The following is a 15,590-nucleotide window of genomic DNA, read 5'->3' on the forward strand; positions in this document are numbered from 1 at the left end:
TATAGATGATGGATAAACAGATTGGAATCTTCCGAGACGTCCTGGTTAGAAAAAAGGTCAAACACGTCAATAAAATAGAAAATGATATTAAATTAAAACCCCACCCCATCCCGGCCTGGTTTTTCTTCTCTTTAAACTAACGTTCGGGATCCAGGTCTTATTTTCACATGTGAAAGTTTACATTTTTACAGAGCAACCAAACTCCTTTTTTATTAATCTTCTCCAGTGTGCAAGATAAAAAAATCATCAGCCATGTTTACTTGTGATTCAAGCTCAGATAAACAAAAAAAAAAAAAAAAGTTGCAGCAGAGTTGCCAGTATTTAATTTGCCATTTGACGGGCGACTAATGTACATACACTGCCAGACGCCAGAGGAGTTTTTTAATTAGAGATGACCTCAAAAATCCTAATGTCTTTTTTTACAGACACAAGTTCTCTTGTGCAAAGACTCAGTTGTTTTGTAGTTTTCTGTTGTTACTGCTGATGAATTCAATTTGCACACACACACACACACACACACACGCTCGCGCTCATGTTCAGGAAAGTGAAACATAAATTCCTGGATTCATCCGTTTTCCCTCAAGGTGAACCTGAACGAAAATAGAATTCTCTCAACTCTTTGTTCCGTCACTCTTCTCTGTCAGCGGGACTCGCGAGAGACTTCCGTCCTCATCCATTTCCTCAGATGTTGAATTTATTACTAAATGCAAAGATCAGGTGCGAGTCTCTGAAGGGAAAACTTGGCATCATTACTCATGCAGGATTCCCAACAGACAAAGATGATGTCTTCTGCCTCACTTTTTATTTTCATGTTCACACAGTTTTTCTTGTTTAGCTGCTGAAACAAAGAGTTTACTTTTTATATTGCTGGCGGTCGGCACTCGGGTGATGTGTCAGAGCGACTCCTGATGAATCACCACGGACAAGATGACAAGATTGATTCTGCTGTGTTTCAGACGTCTACTGCTTCTCGCTGACAGCGAAGAGGCCCCCCCACCCGGTCCACCACCACTCAGGAACAGACGTCTCCTACAGTAACTGAAATGGAAATGGAAGGAAACTGTGCGTTTCTCTGACAACACAACAAGCTCCTTTCTCCTGCAAAACCATCATGGAAGAAACTCCACAGGCATCAGGAGTGTGTGGTGGTTGTTGTTGTTGTTGTTGTTGTTGTTAGTCTGTCCTCCAAGCTGTCATCTGTCTCGACTCTGACGAAATCTGCTGAGAAGCTTTTAAAGCCTCGTCTCTTTTTGTCATAAAACTTTAAAGACCTTCAGATGACTTTGTGAAGGACCAGATCGTGCAGGGACGTCTCCGACTGCTCTGACGTGCCTGTACAGTAAGAGGACAGTGCACTTCTACTATTCCGTCCTGTGTCTTTGTTTCACACCTGTATGTATGTACGCTAAATACAGTCTCACCTTTACACTTCAAAGTTTTGGTTTGAGAACTTTTAAAATATTTTGATAGCAGCCGCATAGTAAGGATTCAACTGGCTCACCAACAAATTGATTCAAATAGCAATTAACTCGTGATCACCTGCAGTAAACATGTGAATAAAGGTGACGCCGTTGCCATTGATGGATTATCCGGCGAAACTGCTGCTATATGTAGAACTATTACAAATGTATTCTCACCTGTTATGTAATCATTTGAGTAATGGTATAGAATGCCAAGTGGAATCTAGATGACAAATCTACATAGTAATATATCACTTTTTTTCATGACTATAATCTCTGACAGTTTATAAAATATCCATCATCTCTTAATGAAATTTAGGTAATCAAATCTATGCTCATCCAATTCGATTTGTTCCTCGCGCTCCCCCGTGTTGATGCATATTTTATTTTCGTAAACGGACACAGACCCGTCCGCTGTCAACAACCAATCACTGTGGACATGATGAAGTTCACTCTAAACCAGGGGTAAGATAAGATTGTTTGTCACTGACCACAGGGTCGTCACTGCACCACAAACGCACAACCTGCAATTTTAGTGAATACTTTTATTTTGAAAAGATGACTTTCCACATATAAAATCAGTTCCTGTTGGTTATGTGATGTAGCTGTGTTGCTGGTCCTCTGAACAGTCTGTTCCTCAGACTAAAGCTTCTTCACAAACAAACTTTTCTGTCGTCACATGTAGAAAAATAAAAACCTCACAGAGGAAGGAGACGATGGCGACAAACACAGACTAAAGAAACCAGATCGAAACAGTCAGTAGCGTCTCTCGCGGCAGCAGCAGTGGGGCAAATTCTAGGAGCAGCAGCGGTGCAGGAACTTTTTGAAGAAGTTTCTGAACTCCGTGTTGAAGATGGTGTAGATGACGGGGTTCAGGGCGCTGTTGACGTAGCCGAGCCACGTCACCACACTCATCAGGCCTGGCGGGATGTGGCAGTCCTGACAGCGAGCTCGCAGCGTGTGGAGGACGAAGAAGGGAGTCCAGCAGAACAGGAAGGCACCTGGATGCGGTTGGAGAAGAAAAGAATCAGAAGTCAGTTGTTTTTGCCGACAGCGAGACTTGGACACCAAGCAGCGCACTTTGATTCTATCAGCGTTTAGATAACCTCACCTCTTCTTCCTTAGAGGCAGATGTATTCCGGATATTGGTTGAATCTCAATACATCCAGTACAGACAAAGGTTTAGCTAAACACTAGGAGCAGGACAATATCCACCCTGACATTGACTCTTCATACTTAGTCTTGATAGAATCAGTTTCTGGCCAGAGGAGGAACAGAGAAAGCTTTCTCTTGAAGTTTCATATTGAAATTCTGATTCGGAAAAGGGAGATTTTCATCCTAACTTAATTATCAGCGATCTACTGTTACTACCTTCCTATCTACCGAACCAACTTTCTGACCCTCCTACCAATCCGCCGTTGCTCGCAGGTTGACAACAAATGGTCAGATGAGCTGATCAAACTACCAACCGACTTACAACTTACATTTCTTACAGAACTATCAGCTGGTCACCCAATTTGCTTCCCTGGTAACCACTCTTACCTAATTACCAATGTAAAAACCTACTTACCGATCACCCAATTTGCCACTGACTCAGATTAGCTAATGAGGCAGAGCTTCATCTACTTATCTCCCTGCCAATTTGGGCATCAAACCGCCACCTTACTCACCAATTTACCAACATGTCTTCCTACCAATTGACCTTATACCTTCCATCCTAAAAACCTACCTACTTACCCACTTCTTAGCCAACCCACACCACAGCAACCTCCTTACCTACGGACAAACCTACCAAGCAATCTATCAATTTACCGTCTACTTACCAGTATACAAACGTACCCACCCTCTACCCACCAATGGCATTTACTGATCTACAGTATCAACCACACTTCAAACCTACCAACCATCCCTTTAACAAACTACCAATTTACCAATCCAGGTTAATCTACCTACCAACATACCAGTTTACTATCTCTTTAATTTAACTACCCATCTACTCACTTCCCAGACTACATAACTTCTACTACTACGTCATGGATGTGGAGCTTCCACCAGCTGACATATGTTACCTAGCTCTGTGGTAGTGTGAATAACATTCAGCAGGCGGACAGAGCTCTCTGAATCCGTCATTTAAAGAAAACTAGACTGGAGAAGACGGCTGTGCAACTGCATTTTATTTTCTGGAATTGATAGCACAGTATGTAGACCAGCCACAGAAGCCTGGACTTTAATTGATACAAAATGTTCTGTTCCTCCTCCTGCTCTTAGGCCGTGTCCTAAGTGAGATGCATGAGAAGTAACCGCACGCTGAGAATTGTGTCTGACCGACTCTTAAGCAATAATTGGATTTCAGATTAGGGACCTGCTGGATTAGCTGCCGTGTGCTAAAGGGAAGCACTTCTACGTATTAGGACCAACGTTGGCTGCTATTTATAGGCCATCCTTCTCCAACTGGTGTGTCAGTGCCTCTGAGCAGACATCAGAGGTGGAGGTTAGGCATTCGGGTACCTGCAGTCACCCATTATATCCCTATTCATGTCGCTGTGTCTGGGTCGATGGATGGATGGATGGATGGATGGATGGATGGATGCCATTTTTTCTGAACCCTCTGTAACTTCAAAGTGACTTTTTAATGTTTGTGAATTAACACATGAATTCATGTTAGTTTCAAACATGCTTGAGCTGATTCAGGGTAGTTTTTACACAGACGTCAGAAGTCAAAACTCCAGCAGTACATTGAGCATAAAGAACAATTGCACGGTCTAGGGACAAACAAGAGCCTCAGTGTCAAGGGACAGACCAGAGCTGGGTTTTCTCTGAGCCTCAGTGTTTGAACTGTTTTGTATCTATTCAAATTGACACATTGAAAACAAATTACGTTTTAATACAGCAATTTTTGAGCCTTTGATACGGCGTAAACCCCTACATAAATCTTCCGTCCTTTGTGGCCGTGGGGCCCAGGACGTACAACTTTATTGCAAGGTCAATGGGTTTCAGCTCGTGTCATTTGTCAGTCTCACATTGAAATCATACTTGTACCCCCGGAACAGTTCCCAATACAGCTGTGTGAGGTAGTGAATGTTTGGGATTGCACCGATGCTGCTGAGTATGAGGGCGAACTCACCCACAACGACAGGGAGCACTTTCATGGCCTTCCTCTCGCGGCTGTTGATCTTGGCCCTCTTCCTCTTTTGAGGCTCAGGGTTGAACCTGATGTCCGTGAAGCTGACCGTCGGGACAGGGCCGTCTTTGTACTCTGACAGGTGGTCTGCAGACGGGAAGGTAGATGGTTCGTCCGGAGTATCCGTCAGTTCTTGCTCTATGATGGGTGGCAGTGGCGGGGGCAGCGAGGCCAGTGGCGGCAGCGAGGCAGCAGCCTCCTGAAGCTTGCGACAGGCCTGGATGCTCTTCCTCAGTTTGGCTTTGCGAGCCTCCTCCCAGCGCCGCAGGCCGCGAAACATGCCGCAGTACAGCAGCAGCATGATGGGACAGGGGATGAAGAAGGAGCACACGGACGAGTAGACGACGTAGTCGTCATTCTCCAGTTTACACTCGCTGGGGTCACGACCAGGCACGTTGTTGATGCCGAAAATGACGGGCGAGGCCACAGCCAGGGCCAGGATCCAGGTGGCTGACAGCAGCACCGTCTGCCGCAGGTCCACATGCTTCCTGTTGTAGTTGAGAGGGATTGACACGGCGATGAATCTGCAACAAGGGCAAGAAACATTATAACATGCCGCAATAAATGATGTTTATGTGGCACAAACTGACAAGGGCCACATCATTATTCATTTGTTATTTATTGGTTTTCATTTCTCTTGACACATTATCATATTTATGACGACAGTGGTTCTCATGCAGTGTCTGTGAAGACACATTTACACATCCATGGGAATGGTTGGTAGGGAATGAAAGCAAGGCCAGAGGTGAACCGCTATGGCGCACAAACAATTGCAATTCTAGTCGTATCTAATTCTGGAAAATTGGCATTTTAAAACAATATTTGTAGAAAATGATGATGAAAAAGGTACATTAGAGAGAGAAATGAAATTAATTTCCACCTCATTAAGGCCAGGGCATTTGAAAACTCTTTCATCTTCAGACACACAGCATCGTCCAATGTCAATAAGTAGAGGCAGTACTCCACATGTTATGTGTATTATCTTTTTTTTCCACATTTATAATCAATAAGTTCAGATTTTTCGGCTTTTGACAAATCTTCTTAAGGGGAAGTAAGATAATCGACAGTGATACAACAGTTAGACAAACACAGGAAAAACCGAACATCCCACTTCCACCAACAGCAAACCTTTACGACTCAGCAGAAAGTTGCTCTTCTCTCTTAATACATCTTCCTAACCTGAATCTTGGCAGAACCAGAGCACTCTCCTTTCTTTATTGTTCCCAAAAGAATCGGATTCACAGAGCTTTCTCTTCTCTCCTTTTTTTCTTTTACAGCAAACACTTTGACCTGTCAGCATCGGAAAATCACAGGAGGAACTAATGATATTTACAATACTGCCTTCCAGCAACAATTGCGGTGAAGCTTTAAAATGTTCCACCGTCAGGTTCCGCGTAGCCCACATAGGCTGAAATAGCCGCGGCAACGGCAGAGGAACTATGGGCTAGGCTGTCGAAAACTGTGCAGATTATGTTTGATTGTATAAAATATTCTGCAGATGAATTGATAATGTTAGTTGCAGCTCTTAACCGCCTGTATGTGACAGACCTTGCCAAGATGTTTCTACCCCGTCGCTCGTGTTTTTCCGCCCTCACGTGAAGCACTTACTGCACGTGTGGCATGATTGTAGTGGAGCATGAAAATGTAATTCCACTTGTGACTGACAGGTTTAAAATGTCAGCAGTGGAAAAGGTTGAGTTGAGTTTCCTGCACACACAACCAACACCCCAGATTGGGAACCACTGCTGAAATTGGACGTGCACATTCCCCACGGTCACATTTTGGGCTGCAAACCCTCGTGCACACGAGCAGATGAGGATATTTATACCACGCGGAAGCTTGCAGCTGCAGGAAGAGCTTGATGGTTTGACCAACATCAGCACCTTTAGGCGCAAAATCCTCCTCCTCCACAGGTGTTCTCAGACGATAAGACGTTTAAAAGTGAGGTCAACATGACCTTTTTCATTACCAAAGTAAAAGATCTGAATGCTCCTTCCACCTGAGAAGATCAATACCACTCTCATATCTGTACATTAAATATGAATCTATAGACGGCTGCTTTTTAGCTTAGCTTAAAGACTGAGGCCAAATCAACCTACCAGCACCTATAAAGCTCATTAATTCCCAAAGGAGCTTAAGAAATGACTGGCACAAGCCGATAAACAGACCAGCATGTATAATCAAATTTTTACACGTAGTTTTACACACAGTTTTTTTGGTACGGATTAAACCAAGGTTAAGCTTTCGAGGTGCCGGTGGGAGGATGTTGTTACCTTTGGACAGAGCCAGGCAAGCTGTTTCTCTCTCTTTCAAGTCTTTGTGCTGAGCTAAGATAATCAGTTGCTGGCTATACCTTAATGGTTAATAACTCACAACCCTCCACCGAATGCACATTATCGTATTTCCCAAAATGTCAAAAAAAAATTCCTTTAAGATAAGCGCCACGAACATGACACTGACCTCTTTGACTTTACAACAAGAAATGAACAGTCACTTTGTTCAAAGGCTCAGGGCCCCACTGGCCCCTGTGGCCCCTGGTCCTGTTCAGTAATCTACTGTATCTCTGAATGATAGAGCAGCTTAATCAGTCAGTTTGCTGTTGAAACCATCAAACCTGCAGAGAGACCACCAGGCTTCCTTCGCTCAGCCCGTGGACACCAGCAGCACAAGGACTCTCTCCGCGGAACCCTCAGGATCTGTTCCCTCCTCGGTCTGCTGAATTATTCAGACTCCGTCTTCCATTTAAACCTCTAACTGCTTCAAAAAGCTTCAGATCATCACCATCAGTCCGCGTTAGCTTCACTGCTCCCATCGGTCTTTGGCGTAATCATATTTTCCGGAGTTGGGACGCGGGATTTGAGGAGCAGCCTGGGTTTTCGGCTCAGAGCTTCATCCCTCAACATCAGCCGAGGGTTCAGATAATGTCATTGAGTCAAACTAATGAGTGCGGAGCGGAGCTGGTGGTTCATCACCGCGGGCACATCCTTCATTCTGGGGCATTAAATTGTTCTGTCTGCTCGGATTTTTCAGATTTCTCTTCTTCTCTTGGAGCTTTTACAGGAAACAGACAAAAGGTCATTGTCATATGTCCACATCAGAGTGAACCATGGCGTGACTGTCTGACCATGACAACCTTCAGGTGGAGGTCTGAAACCCTCAGTCGGGCGTCCTCAGTGATCCTGACAGAGCGCTCAGGGGCTCCGGTTTGATTAATCAGCCTGATGTTCCTGGATGCCCTGACCTTAGGCCGATTAAAGCTCTGGCTTTCACGCGTAGTCCATAAGTTACGGCTGCAGTTTGACCTCTCCCTAATGACTGCGACCTCTGACCTGCCAACAGTGGGTCCAAATTTTAACATGGAACATATGTCTTGGTCAATTGGCACACATTTGGCGCAGACCATGTCTCCTGTTGAAGCTTGGGTGAAAGATTCTAACATTGTTCTTTCATTGGGAATTCCACTTCTCCCCATTATTTTTAGCCCTCCTTTATTGAAAAAATAACCTCTCTGTATTATGCAACTTTATCTATACTGCAATCTACATCCTCTAAAAATGAGTTGAATCAATGCTCCACTGAAATCTGGACGTGATAGTGTAAGGCTGTTGGATGAGGCTGCATTAGTTTTAGCTCCCTGCATCTATTCATACTCCCCAGAGGATGGATAAGTGTGATTCTGGTGAGTCTATAACTTTCCTGTGATAACACTTTATTATTCATATATTCATAATCATAAAAAAATATCTGACCAAGACTGCTGACATGACTTTTTATATAAAAGTGACACAGCCGCTTGTTAAATTTTCATAACATGTACAGATGCATGTGCGAAAGAGGTCTGAGAATAGCTAAATCCTCAGGAGAGTGTTTTTGAAATGAGGGTTCACATTCACACGTTTCCTTGCGTGGGCCGTTTGCTTGTCGCTCTTCTGCAGCGGGGACTCGTGTGTTTTTGCCCGTGCCCGCACATGGTGCACACTGACCTGTCGATGCTGATGGCGCAGAGGTTGAAGATGGAGGCGGTGCACAGCATCACGTCCATGGTCATCAGGCCGTCACAGAGGGTGGTGTTGAGCGTCCAGACGCTGTCCTGAAACTGAGACGCGCAGAGACACGTGTGGTGTGGTCACTCGGTCATTTACTTCATTACAATCTTGAGTTACTTTTACTTTCTTTTTTGCGCTGCTTCACTCTCTGCTTCACTGTGTGTGGGAGATGTTGTACTTGTAAATCCATTAAATGTATCCGACACTTGTCAGCTTAAGATTTTTACCGACAAAACACATGATACGTTCGAAGAACACAATACAGCAAACCAGTGGATCTTAAACTTCTTAGTTCACAGTTCGAGTGACCTCGAGCTCCTCATCATGTTTCAGATGTCTAGATCTGTAGACGTCTAGATAGATTGATGTCTAGATAGATCGATTATATATATATATAGATAGATAGAAGTGTAGAAAAGATAGATAGATGTCGAGAAGTTTAGATTGATAGATAGATGTCTAGATGTCAACATAGATAGATGTCTAGAAGTGTAGAAGGATAGATAGATAGATGTCAAGAAGTGTAGAACGATAGATAGATGTCAAGATAGATAGATAGATGTCTAGAAGTGTAGAAAGATTAGATAGATAGATGTCAAGAAGTGTAGAAAGATAGATAGATGTCTAGATAGATAGATAGATGTCTAGAAGTTTAGATTGATAGATAGATGTCTAGATGTCTACATAGATAGATGTCTAGAAGTGTAGAAAGATAGATAGATGTCTAGATAGATAGATAGATGTCTAGAACGATAGATAGATGTCTAGAAGTGTAGAAAGATAGATAGATAGATGTCCAGAAGTGTTGAAAGATTAGATAGATAGATGTCAAGAAGTGTAGAAAGATAGATAGATGTCTAGATAGATAGATAGATGTCTAGAAGTTTAGATTGATAGATAGATGTCTAGATGTCTACATAGATAGATGTCTAGAAGTGTAGAAAGATAGATAGATGTCTAGATAGATAGATAGATGTCTAGAAGTGTAGAAAGATAGATAGATAGATGTCCAGAAGTGTTGAAAGATAGATAGATGTCTAGATAGATGTCTAGAACGATAGATGGATGTCTAGAAGTGTAGAAAGATAGATAGATGTCTAGATAGATAGATAGATATCTAGAAAGTTAGATAGATGTCTAGAAGTGTAGAAAGATAGATAGATGTCTAGATAGATATCTAGAAAGATAGATAGATGTCTACATAGATAGATATAGATGTCTAGAAGTTTAGAAATATAAATGTCTAGAAGTCTAGATAGATAGATGTCTAGAAGTGTAGAAAAAGAGATAGATAGGTGTCTTGAAGTCTAGAAAGATAGATAGATGTCTAGAGAGATAGATAGGTGCTTTATTGATCCCAATTTTTGTGGTGGAAATATACTTATAGCTAATGTTATAGTACAAATTGTTATTGGTGTTATATAGTTATAGTTAATAATTCTTTTTGTATTTTACTTGAGTATTTCTAATTTGTACTACTTTTTACTTCCACTCGATTACGTTCAGCTGCGACATATCTGTTGATACTTTGTACGTTAATGTTTCACACACGGCAACATATATAAGCTCATTGTTATAAGAACAGCTCATCCTTGACACTGCTGAAGCACCAAAATACTGCTTACACACTAATGGACCTGTAATAACTATGGCATATATGCAGCTAAATTTATTGTATATTGTGGCACAGAGCAGAAATCTGCACCAGGACCCTGACACTGAGACATGGGCGAGTGGAGCTGATTTGTTTTGATGAGTTTACTTTCTGTGGCCAAACGTCAAAAAAACACCCCAAAAAACAGTGTAGACACAAAGGAACAACAGGATAATATGATGAAATGATAAATAAAAGAAGACGAGATGAAAAACATGCCACTAACTGACAAACGCTTGACTGGGACACAGGCTCATTCTGGATTGTTTTCCTGAATCTATTGTGGCTGTGGGGCCCCTCGGCAGACTTGTAGCTCCTGGGCGGGAGGCGACCTGAAGAGGAATGCACACACTGTTGTTCTCTGAGCGCCGGGAAACAAAGACAGGCTGACAAGTGTTTGTCACTCAGTTGTGATCGCTGGCAAAAAAAAAAAAAAGTTCTGTATCCACGCGAGTGAAAGAGAAGATAAAAAAAACAAAAAACTACATAAAATATGAAATCAAATTAAATGAAAAGGGTAAGAGTAGGCGTTCGAGACACAGTTGTCATGTAGAGAGCAAATTAAATCAGAGTATGTGATGTGGTTGGCTGCTCGGTGACGTCACAGGAGTGGGAGGGGCTTTGCCGTGAGGTCAGCTGGAGGTCAGAGCTGACAGATAAAGGGACAGTTCACTGAATTTAAATCCGACTTAACATTAACTCGCTGCATAAGCCTGCCCAATAAGACAAAAGCAAACAAACAAACAAACTAGGTGAAAAGTCAATGGATTCACATAAATCACAAAATAATAAATAAGTATATAAAATACAAATTAATTGATTAATTAAAAAATACCCAATAAATGTTATGACATTAATAAAGCCAGAATTCCATAAGAATGTCCATTAGTCTGACCAGGTAAAAACCAAGCACCTTAAATCAAGAACACACACACGTGACTTTTAGTTTCTGCTGCTTCTGCTGCCAAAACACCAACGAACTGATACCATCACTGCTCCTCTGCAGGAAAACCATCTCCGTCCATCAGTCCGTGCGTCAGTTAACAGATAAATGGATCAGTAACAGATGTCAAGGCTCTCTGATTGGGTTATCTGCACCGTGGAATGGATTTGAAGGGTTAGAAAACAATCTTGACAAAACAGCAGGGAAGCCACCAAAATAAACTGTGCATGTAAGCTGTAAAAAAAAATTAATTACTGACATTCATTACTTATTTCAACAATAACATGGTTTAAAACATTTTAAAAAATAATCTGCTTGCATTAATTTATTTATTTTTGTTGATTATTATTTCATCACAGGTTAATTGGTGGACAAAAAAATGAGAGCGCGAGTGGACCTTGACTCAGATGGTCGTGTTTGCTGTCGTTTCCAACGGTCGAACTCAACTTTCAAGCAAAAATCCTTCATGACAAATGAGCAAAAGCACTCTGCTGATGAAGACTGTGAGATGAAGTCAACTGCTCTGACGTAAAACATCAGCTTCCTCTGATGACTTCAAATGTATACGGCTGCAACTAACGATTATTTTCATATATATCTATATCGACGATATAGATGGAATATACATAACTTCTCCTGGGAAGATATATACCTATTAATACTGTGTTGTTCATCACTAAGGCGAGCCCACGGGGAGGAGTTACGATTGTTCATAAACACCAGGATGAACACATATCTGCTTATTACCGCATGATGATGCGTTATAAAGCATTTACTGAATGTTTTATAAATGATTCTACAGTAAAAGCTGAATGGGGACGTGTTGTCACAAGAAGCTACTAAAGCTCCCTGAGGAGCGATGGAAGAAGGAGATGTAGAATAAGCCGACGCTTACTACAGGAACTGTGAAAATCCTGAAGTGCAGCGTTTATGTGGCGGGCTGAGCTCGGACCTATTTCATTTTGTGTTGCACTGATCAGTCCTGTATGTTGTGTATGTCTGCGGGTAAGTTGTTATGTGCCTGTTGAGAGGAATTTGTTTCGGTGAGATTTATAAAAGACACAAGGCAAGTCAGATTAAGATGAAGTCCATTTCTGTACTTTGTTAGTTTTATTATTACTAATATCACCCTGTAGAAATACTCTGTTCAAGTCAAATTCCTGAATTAAAAGTGTATGTAATCAAGAAAATGTGTTGAACCTATTCAAAGTAAGAATACTGACGGTGGACAAAAGGCCATATTGACTGTTGCATCATCATATCACGGAATCATAAGTACCGCCACAGGGAGGTTATGCTTTCACCCCCGCCCGTTTGTTCCCCGACTGGTTGGTTGGTTTGTATGTTTGTCAGCAGGACTACGCAAAAACTACTGAGCGGATTTCTGTGAAAGTTTTGCCGTGGATCCAGACAGGAGACCGTCTTTTTAATCACTTTCCTTAATATCGTGAGATAGGGTTGTTTTTTTTTGCGCGGCCATTTTCCCCCATTTCCCAGGGAATACATCATCGATCTTGATCTTGAAAAAATCTGGCATATTTAGGAGACTGATATCTATGAGTTTGTGCAATTTGGTTTTTCTTAATTTGTAAAGTAAAAAGTTGAACGAATCCCTCTGTAATGTAGAGGAGCCGAGGTAGAAAGCTGCATGCAAATGAAGGACTCGGATTACAAGCCCCTGTAAGCACAGGAGTATTACTGTAAGTACAGTATGAGTAAATGTTCTTAGTTACTTTCCGCGTCTAGTGTCTCACAAGCCCGTATGAGCTGGGGAAAACAAAACTCATCAGTCAGTGGACTGTGCATCACGGCCTCCTCACGGTTTATCCCCATCAACACAAAAAAAAAAACCTGAACAACCTTCTCCTTTTCGCTCTACTTCCTCCGGAGATGCTGATTCAGGAAATTTAGCTCCATGTTTTTACTTATCTCGAGCGCAACAACCTTATTAAACTGTGTTCTTTTTTCTCCCTTCCCTGTGCAGCTCGGCGCGTTCTCATATCCCTGTTCTCATTACGGCTGTTTCATCGCCGCATCATCCTTTGTCTCTTTGTGCTTACGTTTTTACGTTTGTCTTGCTGCCAAAACAGCTCCCCGGCGGGACAATGAAAAACCTGAACTGAGCTGAACTGATCTGAGCTGCGTGAACAAAAGATCATAAAGTTTTCGGCAAGAAATTTTAACCTGTTGTTTCCTCCTGCACCAGCAAAGTGAAATGCATTTACCTCACACTTTAATTTATTTATACTAGGAAAAGAATGCGATTGAGATATTTCATGGGATTTTGGGTCATGAGCTGAATTAAACTGTATTGCGTTGCAATGGATTTTAATGATTTATGCATGGTTAAAGGGATGTAAAACCCTTTGACCCACTGACATGACAGCCAACCCTTAATTTAGACCTCAGAATGACCTCAATCTTTCAATTAGGGGGGACATTTTGGGGACGTCCTTGAAAAATTGAAAGGGGTTTGCAACCCCTGACATCAGGGAAACATCTAAACGTGTCATGAATTAATTAACAAATTGGTGTGGTTCTTTTGGCTCTTAATCTAATTCCATTAGATTATTAGACAAAATACACACAAGTCTGACGTTTGTCAAGGAGAAAGGTGATGAATTCACCCCTTAAAATGGACTTGATGATGTCTTAACAACAAATGGCTGTAGAAATTGGGGGGTATGGGTTACGGAATTAATGGTATAACCTCTTTGGCGGGGTTGATTCTTCCTTTTCCAAGGCAAACGAGTGTTTAGGGGATCGCCATCCCTGTCAATCAAGGTTATTTTGATGGTTATTTTGTGACATCAAAAGTCCCATGAGCATATTCAGCTCCCAAAGTCAGAACAGAAGGAAAATCCGAGGAGGCACCCAGCTCTGTGGGGCCCCTGGGGCGGTTGCTCCGGACGCTGCAGCAGAGAGGTACACTGTTCAAGTGTGTGTGTGTGTGTGTGTGTGTGTGTGTGTGTGTGTGACCCGCAACGTGTCCACAGACCAGAAGCTCACCTCTGAGTAGACGAAGAGCGGCAGCACGAGCACCGCGAGCATCAGATCCGCCACCGCGAGGCTGACGATGAAGTAGTTGGTGGTGGTCTTCAGCGCCTTCTCCGTGAACACGCTGAGACACACCAGCAGGTTGCCGCAGATGATCACCACGATCAGCAGCACCCCGAACAACAGGGCCGGCAGGTTGTGTCCCCTCGCGCCCGGTGCCGCCGCCGCCGCCGCCGCCGCACTCAGGTTGGCCGCCATCTCCGCCCCGGCGCCCTCCGCTCCGTCCCGGTCCGAGCCACAGCAGCGCGGCCTCGGGGCTCTCATGAATCCCGGGCCGGACTCTGGTCCCTGCACCGTGGTCTCATCGCGGCGTCACGGAGACCTTTCTTTTTAAAACAGACTTTGCCGTGTTGCGCCAGAGCGCACCGGTGCGCACTTTGCGCCAAGAAACCGCGCGTAAAAACTAGAACGGTCACGCAGGCGGATTTGTGCCTCACTCCCGAAGTGAAACCTTCATGGATGACGACGAAGTTCCGTCAGTCTACTTGAGATAAAAAAAACAACATCTTGATTAAAAAAAATCCTCAAAGCATCTTTGAGAAGCCGAGATAATCCGCGTCTGCTCAGTTGGAGTGGAGTGGAGACCGACTGGAGCGGCGAGCGCGTCGGGCTGCGGCCGCTCTCAGCTCCGCGCACACCGAGAGAGGCCACCGGGGCCAAATTAGCCAATTAAAGCCGCTTATCAACTGTGCTTCGCGGTGTCCTCCAGTCCTTGAGCTCCAATAGGAGCCGCGGCTAGTCCGTGTGTGTGTGTGTGTGTGTGTGTGTGTGAGACCAGAGAGAGAGAGACAGAGACCAGAGAGCGCCCGCTGCAGAACATGTCCACAATTCAAATTGAATTCGAAGGTGTCAGTCGATAGCCTTGGCCACAGAGACACGTTATCAAGCAGATAGCTGTCATTATTAACAACACTTGTACACCATAGTTGTAAAATGTAAACACTGGAACATAGAAACACAAAATCCCCTTCCATAATTGTACCCATTAATTAAACACCCCCTCCAGTCACCTTTTAAAGTATATAATTGATATTGTTTACCCCTCCCAAAAAAGTCAGTCTGCTGACACACCTGCTCTGCTGCACTGGAAGTTTCCGGTTTCTTTGCCTGACATTTGCATATTGGACAGCGATTGGTTTTACCGTATTTGTGACGTACCAAATCTAGCTTGGCCAGGATTCGATTGAATTTCAAATTTCAGAGCAGCGCGCAGAAATCTCCAACGCACTCGGCTCAGACACAAGTACCT

The 15,590-nt window shown here is 43.1% G+C and overlaps 1 protein-coding gene across 1 annotated transcript; it reads right to left on the reverse strand.

The window, feature by feature from the left end:
• Positions 1 to 1,990: 1,990 nt before the first annotated feature.
• On the reverse strand, positions 1,991 to 15,364 carry drd4a (dopamine receptor D4a). The gene is made up of 4 exons (XM_035642582.2): positions 14,294 to 15,364; positions 8,625 to 8,737; positions 4,585 to 5,165; positions 1,991 to 2,461 (listed from the first exon to the last, which is right to left on the reverse strand). Exons 1-4 carry the CDS (start codon positions 14,603 to 14,605, stop codon positions 2,256 to 2,258), a joined length of 1,212 nt encoding a protein of 403 aa, XP_035498475.2. The 5' UTR covers positions 14,606 to 15,364; the 3' UTR covers positions 1,991 to 2,255.
• Positions 15,365 to 15,590: the final 226 nt, after the last annotated feature.

This window comes from Scophthalmus maximus, chromosome 7 (genome assembly GCF_022379125.1).
Source record: "Scophthalmus maximus strain ysfricsl-2021 chromosome 7, ASM2237912v1, whole genome shotgun sequence".
Lineage (NCBI taxonomy): Eukaryota > Metazoa > Chordata > Actinopteri > Pleuronectiformes > Scophthalmidae > Scophthalmus > Scophthalmus maximus.

Excerpts from the sequence above, each read along its gene's own strand:
- drd4a (XM_035642582.2), bottom strand. The coding sequence starts at position 14,605 with ATGAGAGCCCCGAGGCCGCGCTGCTGTGGCTCGGACCGGGACGGAGCG. Across the intron at positions 8,738-14,293 it reads CGCTCTTCGTCTACTCAGAG|TTTCAGGACAGCGTCTGGAC; the intron begins GTGAGCTTCTGG and ends TGCGCGTCTCAG. Across the intron at positions 2,462-4,584 it reads AGTGCTCCCTGTCGTTGTGG|GTGCCTTCCTGTTCTGCTGG; the intron begins GTGAGTTCGCCC and ends AACCGCATCCAG.